Genomic DNA, 9,952 nt, shown 5'->3' with positions numbered 1-9,952 from the left:
AAATAAGTGATCCATACAAAAAGAAGTTTAAGAACAAATATTCTATAAACTTAAAACAATAAGCTATTCAAAAATAATATATAAAAAGGTTTTAAAATAAATAAATAAATAAAAAGCAAATGTAAAGTGATTAACATATATATAATAATTCAAAATGACTTACGTAAAAAAAGGGTTTAAAATAAATGATATGTAAGGTAATTTAAGATAAATAATGAAAATAAGTTTAAAATGAATATTATGTAGTGAGAAATTTAAAATAAGTAACATACAAAACATTTTAAAAATAAATGGTATATAAAAAATAGATAATACATATAAAAATTTGAAATTGATAATATATATGGAAAAAAATTAAAGTAAACAATAAAACAATTTAAAATGAATAATACATAAAACAAGTTTAAAATAAATAATGTATAAAGCATTTTAAAATTTATAATACACAAAGCAAATTAAAGAATGACATATATGAATAATTTTAAAATAAATAATATATAAATTAATTTAAAATAATTAATAAGAAGTTTAAAATATATGATACGCAAAAGAATTAAAAATAGACAATATAATTATATTTTATAATAGTAACAGTTCAAGGGTAATATAAAGAGAGTCATTTGAAATATATAATATACAATAACTTAAAATATAAAATAATTTGAAATATATATATATAACAAAACAATTTTTAAAGAATTATAAAGATATAAAAAGCTTGAAATAAACTATATGTATACATATATATAATGGGTAAGGAATAAAGAAATAAATAATACATATAAAATAGATTAAAGTGGCATATATACATAAAGTAAGTTAAAATAAATAATATGAATTTGAATAAATAGTACATTAAAATAAGTTAGAATAGATATAAATAAACAACATATAAAATATTTGAAATAACATATAAATGAAACAAAAAAAGAGAGTTAATAAATGAATTAAATAGATTTAGGACATGGCTAAAAACAAATTAAAATTCGGGTATAAAAGTATAAATATTGGATAGTTAATTAGGGATCAAAACGAAAACCAAACAAGATCTGAGGGTCAAATTTAAAAAAACAAAAGAAGATAGAAAATGGGGGTTAATTGAACGAGGTTGCGAGAGAGGAGGACTAAACGCACAAATTTCCCTTTTAGGGAAAGTGCACAGACCCCACCCCCCAAACGACGTCATTTCAAGGGTGAAATAAAATCCAAATTTCATTCACTCTTTTTGATCTGCCGTTCTCTTTTGTTTTCCAAGGAAAAAACAAAACACCCTCTCCCCCTTTTGTCTTTCCAACGATCGGGCTCCCTCACCGCCCACCGTACCACCACCGTTTTCGGTGGCCGGTGACGCGCAACAATTGGTATTTCAACCCCGTTTTTGGGACCCTTTGAAGGCCGAGTTTTCAGCCAAACAATGCGGAAATGAAAGGGTCTCTCCCTCTCTAAACGACGCGACCCCGACGACGGAGGAGGGATCTCCAGCGACGAAGCCCTGAGCGATTCCAGTGAGGCCTCTACTCCCTCCTTTTATTTATTTTCGTGCCCACTTTATTTAATAGATTTGCAAGTAAATATAAAAAGAAACTAAAAGAGATTAGCAATGAAATGAAAACAAAGAGAATAATTCGGAAATCACCCTTTTTTATCTGTTTTGCTCTTGATTTTTATTGCTAAATGTTCGTGTCCAAAAAAAACTACAAATGGATGTTTCGACTTTTATAACCGAATTACATAGATTCGTTTTTTTGTTTTTTTCTTCTTGTCTGCTATTTTTTCTTCTTCGTTTCTTGTGTTTCGCGTGCTAGTTTTGTTTTGCAGGTGTCAGACGCGTGGAAGGCCGATGGTTGGTGCCCCAAGCGGTGGTGGTGGCGCGCGTGATGGCCAAGGGCAGAGGGGGGAGTGGCGGCTGAACTTTGGTGGCTAGGGTTAGGGTGGCTGCTGAAAAAAAGTTTAAGATAGTGGGCTGACTTGGGCTTTAGGGTTTTAGGTTATTGAGTTTATTTTGGGCTAAAATCTGGGTATTGGGTTTTAATTAGGTTTTGTTTTAATTTTGGGTCATGTATTGGACTATTTTTTGTTTATTTGGTTTGGGTTCTTTTAGGCCAAAATTGGCTATTACATTTACACCTACCTTCAAATTTTATAGAAAAAGAAAATAATATTAAGAGGACTTGCTCTTATCATGAAACATGATTTTACTCAAATAAAATTTCACTAGAGTCTAATTTTAATTGTAGGGTCAATGAAAAGTTAAAACGTCCTAAAAAAATCATAATGTATAATATATTATTAGTATTAGACTAATAGCAATTTATACAAGCTAAATATTCTAATCAACAGGGCCAAAAAAAATTAACTTTTTATGCATACTATTTTTATCATAAGAAAATTTTATTTTGTAATTCTCGTTGGTAAATTACCAGATAAAATATAATTCCCTTCACAACAATAAAAGTTATTTAAGTATTTTTTAGTGTCATGAGAATGTAATATGTAAAACACGATATTGCACCAGCAGTAAAAATTTTTAACCAAAAATACTAATTTTTAATCTATATTTAAGAAATACAAGATTATACAGACTTTCTCCAAGGATATGTATTAATGTTATCTAAAAAATACAAATCAATTAAGATACTAGTGATCTCATACAAAATTAATATTCCAAAATCATTCCATCAATCTTGCATAAAAATCCTATTTTATAAAAGTAAAACCACCATTTTTATTTTTTAGAGATTAAAACTTGAAAAAAAAGAGAGAGAGAATAATAGTTATCAAATTAAACAAACTTAAAAGCATTGAAAGATTGATAATTTATCTTGTAAAAATTATGAAAAAGATGTGAGAAAAATAAAAATATCTGTTTTCATAAACATTCAATGATTTGTCCCCACAACATGAGCTGATTATGAGAATAAAAATTCATTAATTAAAAAGTTGTAGTCACATTCAAATGGCAAAGTTACTGTCAATGGATCCTACACGAAATTTGTAGCCCACCTTTTTTGAGAACAATGTGCAATATTCTGTGTTTGTTTGTTTTAAATTTCTAGTAAAATTAAGTGATAGGTGTTGGATTTTAATTGGTAATCCAATTAGGATTGTGATATAATTTCATTAATTGGATATTATTTGCTAATTAAGTTGATTAAATATGATGTTCCTACTTTAACTTTTAGAATTGTTGATATCAAAAGAAGACGTGGAGGAAATTGAGGTTGGTTCATCTTGTTTGAATGGAGGCTCGTATGGATTGAGTGGTGGAAGAAAGCTATGAAGGAGGAGAAGCTTTGACAAAAGAAATAGTGTGGTTGGAGTTCAGAGTAGAAGGTGAGCTTCAAGGTTGAGAGGTTTATTTGTATGGGTTTACCTCTCTTGCCACGTGTTGTCCTCTTGTAGATTTGATGGTTTCTTCCATGGTTTCATCATATTCATTGAAAAATGTTATGGGAAATCACGGTTTAAAGAACAGTCTTGAAAACGTTTATTTAAAAGCCATTTTAGATATGTTGTTTTGTTGTTTACCATCAATGATATTTATTAATGTTTTCCTTAAAGGTGATTGGGGATGGAAGCTACTTCTTGAACTTTAGGGGTCAAGAAAATTTCTGCAAAACAAAGGGTAAAGTATGGGGTGTTAGAGCATGTGTTTCTAGATGCTTTTTCATATTTAAGTTAAAAGAGGAAGAGATAATGGGAATAAGGTATAAGAAAATATTTTGGTGAAGTAATAGCAAAGTTGAAGTTGAAGGAGAGTGTACTTAAAAAAGTTAAACTGGGGTGTCAATTGCCCTGATGTACGTTGTTACTTGCGCAAGCCCCTTGCATGAAATTGATTGAAACATACATTCTTGGCAACTACTATGTGCATGCTAGTACTTGGGGACCAAGCTGCTCGTAGCATGGGGTTGGCTGGAGCGGATATTTCATTGGCCTAATAGGATTGTCCTTGAGGCTTTTCTTTTGTTGGTATTGTCTTTGAAGGTTAAGCACTATTTGTTGTGCTAAGTGTCATATAACCTGGGCCTCTTGAGCCATTTATTTCTTTGGGTTTAAGGCGTATATCTTTAAACTGGTATAAAAAAAAATTTCTAGGTCTTTTCATGTCTTCTTAGTGATGAAACTGGTAAAATCTTAAACCTATTTGATTGTATAAAAAATTATATAGTAACTTTATCTTAAATTTTTTTACTTATGATTTTATATTTTTTGTTGTATCTCAAATCATATATAACCAATATATATATAATTAAAATAGTTTTAACACAATTTCATAAAATTTATATTATTGATATTTTAATAATTTAATTATCTATTTTATGTTTTATTCGTATAAATATTATTTTTTAAGTTTAAAATAAATAAAAAAATATTTTGTATAAAAAAATTTTGACATAACAAATACAATTATATTATTAAAATATTATATAAAAATTTGGAAAATATATAAAATTACAATAGAGTTGCACATGCAAGTCCCTAAGTTTAGGATTATTCAACACTAATTCAATGTAATGGAATATATTTTATGCCAAGAAGGGGACAAACTAATGTGATGTGACCTTGTAAGCATCATTATGAATTCAAACAAATAATTTAAGCCAACCATATATTATTATAATTTGAATCTAAGTTTATTCTTAAAGATCCCATCAATCAATCAATAAATAAAAATTAATTATTTTCAAAGATGTATTTTATAATTAAACAAAAAATTAAAGCCAGTCAGCTGCTAATTCCTTCAAAATCAGATGGCTTCACCTTGAAAATACGTCAGAGAGCTAATTATTTAATTGAAGGTGGTTGATCTTTCATCAGTCACCAAAAAGTGTTTATTTGTCTTGCACCCTTTTAAGCCTGCTTTCTATTATGCCAATTCTTTGTATAATTAGATGCTCGTATCGGCATCCAATCTTTTATGTGTTGCTTCTATAAGTGTCAAATTTTTTCGAAAGTGTACGAATAATAATTTTTAAAATATTGTATATTAATTATCAATTTTTTTTCCTCAGTAATATTTGACTCAACTGTCATGTATTCTATTCAAAACACGTTTGTTTTATTACAAACTAAGGTTTAGTGCGTGAAAAATTCTTATTTGAGCACTTTTATAATTGTTTAACCCTTATGTAAGCAAATTATAGAAGGTTGGGCTCTAATTTAAACATTTAACCTACTAATAAGGTCCTTCCGTCAATGCAACCATTAGTTTAAACATTAAATGGCAGCACAAATATAGCGTGGAAAATTTTTAAAACAAATGGCTCAATTTGTAAACATATGTGTACGCATGAAAAGCTTTGCATTTTAATTGTTAAAAAGAACTAATAAATTCCATTGACATTCTCTCTCTCTCTCTCTCTCTATATATATATATATATCAGGTTAGATGTAAGTTGTTTATATAATAGGTATACATTTTTTTACAATTTAATTAACATATTTTAAATATGTTCCACGTTAGATTTGAACCGACATTTAACTCTTAAATTAACTGCTAACAAGAGGACCTCGTCGATATAATGATAATGTTTTGAGGATTCAATTAAAATATCTTGAAGTTCGGGGTTCATGGGCTAATCTAGAATACAATAGGTGTACATGTATTTACAATTTGATTTACATATTCTAAATATGCTCCACATCTGATCTGAGTTGGCACTTGATGTTTAAATTGATTGAGATTAACATAATGACCTGATTGATACAATATTAATACATTGAGGACTCACATAGAATATTTTTGAAATTCATAGACCAACTTAAAATACAAGTATTAGTTTGAGAATGTTTAATTGAGATTTAAGCTCTTTTCAATGGCTTTTGCTTACCTGCTCCATTTTCCCAACATTCAAACCTAAACCAGCAAATTTAACATTAAATTAATAATATTATTATAAAAAATAAACAACGAGTAAAATACTTTTTTTATTTTATTTTCCACCTTCGTTTTTACTTATATGATTTTATATTTTATTGTTGTATGATTACAACTCAAAAAAAAAAAAACATTATTTCATTGAAATGGAAAATATTTTATGCCTTGGGGACAAATAAATGCAAACAAATAATTTAAACCAACCCTATGTTTATTATAATTTTATAATTAGAATCAAAGTTTATTAAACATCCATTAAGAATTAAATTTTTTTTACTTATCCAGACCTGAAATTCTGCCCGAAATTTGAGACGGTTTAGGTAAAAATATAAGGCCCGAAAAATGAGTTTGGGCAAAAAAATTAAATCCGTTTAAAACATTAAGTTCGACCCAACCCAACTTATTTTTAAGTTTATAACACTTTATATTATGTTATCTTTATAAATTATATAATTATATGACACATTAAAAATAAATCTATACTAAATATATAATACTACACTAATGTAAACATTAAAATAATGTTAAGATGACTATATAAAAAATTCAATAAATAAAATAAATAATAAGATTATTAAATATTAAATTAAAATAATATAAATATCTTAAAAAATTTAAAATAATACGAGCAAACTTAAAATAGGTTTGAGTTAATCTTTTGTAAATATGGTTGGGCTTGAGTAAAAATTTAAACCTATATTTCAGGTTGAGTCGGGTATAGACAAAAATAAAATATAGTTATTACAACAGTGATTTTAATCCTATTCGAATCAAATGGTATTTAAATAAGAGGAAAATAAAAATTCAAAAATGTATATTTATGATTAAACAAAAAGCATAAGAGTCAGCTGATTATTTCTTGAATTAGAGAGCTAATTAATATTATTAACTGAGAGTGGTTGATCTTTCATTAATCACCAAAAAGTGTTTCTTTGTCCTAAACTCTGGTTTCGTATATTAAACTTAGGATTATGTATTTGCGTAATCCTAATTACAGATTTAATAATATTATTACATTCAATTATGACACCTAAAACCATAAATATTCAAACTTTAAACTTAATTAATTTGTTTTAATCGAGTCCTCGATTTGGATTAATTGCACCAGGTCCCTCAAACTGTGATCCAAACTCTAAATTAGCTCTAAACTTTAAAATGTTTGAATCGAATCTTTAGAGTCTCAATGCCATATTAATCGAGCCATTCCATTAACTTATCCGTTAAATGCTAATTCAAATAAGATGTACAACATGCCAAGGGGCAACTAAACGGAGGGTGTGAGGGTTTTGGTTCAATTATTATTTAGGTCCTGCTAATTTATAATTAAATGAATTGAGCCTCCCTAACTTTTCTTGGTTTAAACACCTTTTAGGTCTCTACCAATTCCGAATTAGACAAAATGACCTTGATCCCCAATTTTTTGTTTAATTGTGAATTCCGGAATTAGGCAAATTAGATTCTCTCCCAATTTATAATTTTTAAATTGGTCGCTTAACAAATAAGATTTGAGAAACTTTTTTAATTTTTAATTTCTTATTCTATCTTCTTCTTTGTTTGTCTTTTTCGTTTTTACATTCATCAAGTTGATATACATTTGCGATTTTCGCTTTTCTTTTTTTTCCCCCTCGTATGGTAGCATATAATAATTTGTATTAAAACGTAAAATTGTAAGATCTTGTCTACTTTTTTATTTATAATTTTGTTCAAATTTTAAATTAACCATATTTGTTAACTTTATATATATATATATGATTTTTAATTACAATTTAATTTTCAATTGATATTTTTTCTATTATTTTAAAATATATAAAAATATTTGAAATTAATTTAAAATATTAAAACCATATTTCATCTGGTACACGATGATATAAGGTGACATTAATAGAATTTTATTGAAATACACAAATAATTTTAACCAAAATGAAACTTAAATTATTTGGTATCCATGCTTAGATCCCAGATATTTTATCCTGATTTCGTCATTACACCAGATGTCCAAATGAAAAATCTGAATCAACATTCAATGCCCAAATCTTAGGTTAAGTTAGATTAATACAATATCAATATTTCAAAAATTCAATTAGAACGTTTTAAAGTTTATGGATCAATTTAAAATCAATGTAATAGTCTGAGGATGGTTAATGAAATTTAACCCCCAAACATCCGACCTTTATGATCACGTTACAAAATGCAACTCATTCAAAAGGTTAAGAACGCCAAGACAACGACCCCTTCTTCACATTGTTTTCATTTTCAAAGTCTTTCCTTTACCTGCTCCATTTTTCCCACCATTCAAACCTAAACCAGCAATTTCAACATTTAATTAACAACAAATCTTATTATAAAAGTAAACAACGAATAAAAATAATAAAATCCCATTTTTTTTCCTTTTGCATCTTCATTTTTTTTTTCTCGGCAACCAAACAAACCTTTCATAAATCTTTCTTGAGAAAAAGGCTGAACTTAGCTATTCGATGGACAGGTTAGTGAAAGTAGATGTGAAAGAAGTCGAAATAGTGTTCATGAAAGGCCAAAAAACCACTACGAATTTCACTTTAACGAATCTCATGCACACCATGTCTGTAGCTGTTTGTTTATCCACAAAGAACTCATCTTTCTTCTCTTTCAACAAGCAATTTTCAATAATCCCACCCCTTTCATCTGCAACCTATACTCTCTTCTCCCAGCCGTCGGATCAACCTCCTTTGACAAACCCCCCCGATGCTATTACCGTCAAAACCACCATGCTTCCTTTAGGGAAAGCCCACCATGACGATCTCCGCCGTCTGTTTTCCAAGCCTGGACCTCACGTGTTCAAGGACGCTACTTTACCGATCTCGTTCACCGGTCCCCACGTGATTCAACACCTCATTTCGAGCAATACCCAGATGACAGATATGGATATTTGGTTCAGCAAAGCGATTTCCGGGTGTTTCGGGGATCAACTCACGGTGCTGCTCAAATCCGCTATCGTTTCAGGGAAAGTTGGTTTGGTCCGTACACTGATCGACCACGGTGGGGATGTGAACGACAAGGATGATAAAGGAAGGTCTTTGGTCTCCCTAGCGGTCGAAGCTGGACATGTTGATGTCGTCAATGCCTTGATTTCATCTGGTTGTGAAATTGATAACACGGTTGACCATGTCTTGCACTATGCAGCAGCAAAAAACAGAGCCGATTTGATGGATGTTCTGTTTCGAGGTTATAAAAACATGGATTTGATTGATTCCATTGATTTCAATGGCCGAACCCCAATTCATATATCTGCAATTCACGGACACACCGAATCGATTAAGTTCTGTTTATCACTAGGTGCCGACCCTGAAGTTTTAGACGTCAATAAATGCACCCCACTTCATTTAGCCGCTCTGGGAGGTCATTTAAGCGCCGTGGAATGCCTGTTGGAAGTATCCAATTATACCAAATACGCATTGAACGGACAAGGGAAGACCGCTTTCGCGCTTGCAGTCGAAAACGACAGGTCGAACTTGTATGATCCATTGCATTTAGGTGACGCGTTGCACCGTGCTGCGAGGATCGGAGACGTGAATGGGATGAAGTGTTGCATCAGCGAGGGGGCGAACATGAACGGGAAAGATCAGAATGGGTGGACGCCTTTACATAGGGCGGCATTCAAAGGTAAAACCGAGTGTGTTCGGGCTTTGATTAGCTACGGTGGTGATATTAACGGTGTTGATAACAACGGGTACACGCCGTTGCATCGCGCGGTGGAGGCGGGGCATGTTGAGGCTGCTTTGGTGTTGATCGGTCATGGGGCTAAAGCTAATGTGAAGTGCCTTAAAGGTATTGGTATGGGGGTGGCTTTGAAGTCAGATTGTTCTAAGAATCATTGTTGTTATCGTAGTTCATTTGTTCAACCTTTGTGATTGATAGATTTGATGATTTGCCTGTTTTGGGGTTGTTTTTTTAGCTTTGAAATGTGCTGAGCCGTGTAAAATTTTTCACTGTATAATATGGGATTTAGCCAATGGTGTTTACTTGGTACAGTGATCTCATCTTCTTCCTTGGTTTCAAGTAAAAACCAAGACATTTAACAAATGTTAAGCAAAG

The 9,952-nt window shown here is 30.2% G+C and overlaps 1 protein-coding gene and 1 long non-coding RNA gene across 2 annotated transcripts; both read left to right on the top strand.

The window, feature by feature from the left end:
• Window positions 1-981: 981 nt before the first annotated feature.
• LOC107941281 (uncharacterized) lies at window positions 982-2,170 on the top strand. Its single transcript, XR_001695572.2, has 2 exons — window positions 982-1,505; window positions 1,819-2,170. It is a non-coding gene; the product is annotated as an uncharacterized lncRNA (long non-coding RNA).
• A 5,885-nt stretch (window positions 2,171-8,055) lies between these two features.
• LOC107941293 (protein VAPYRIN-LIKE) lies at window positions 8,056-9,870 on the top strand. The gene has a single exon (XM_016874851.2). It carries the CDS (start codon window positions 8,356-8,358, stop codon window positions 9,766-9,768), a length of 1,413 nt encoding a protein of 470 aa, XP_016730340.1. The 5' UTR covers window positions 8,056-8,355; the 3' UTR covers window positions 9,769-9,870.
• Window positions 9,871-9,952: the final 82 nt, after the last annotated feature.

This window comes from Gossypium hirsutum, chromosome A08 (assembly GCF_007990345.1).
Source record: "Gossypium hirsutum isolate 1008001.06 chromosome A08, Gossypium_hirsutum_v2.1, whole genome shotgun sequence".
NCBI lineage: Eukaryota > Viridiplantae > Streptophyta > Magnoliopsida > Malvales > Malvaceae > Gossypium > Gossypium hirsutum.
This window is presented reverse-complemented; position numbering and strand designations above follow the sequence as displayed.

Coding starts and splice junctions, on each gene's coding strand:
- LOC107941293 (XM_016874851.2), top strand. CDS start 8,356: ATGGACAGGTTAGTGAAAGTAGATGTGAAAGAAGTCGAAATAGTGTTC.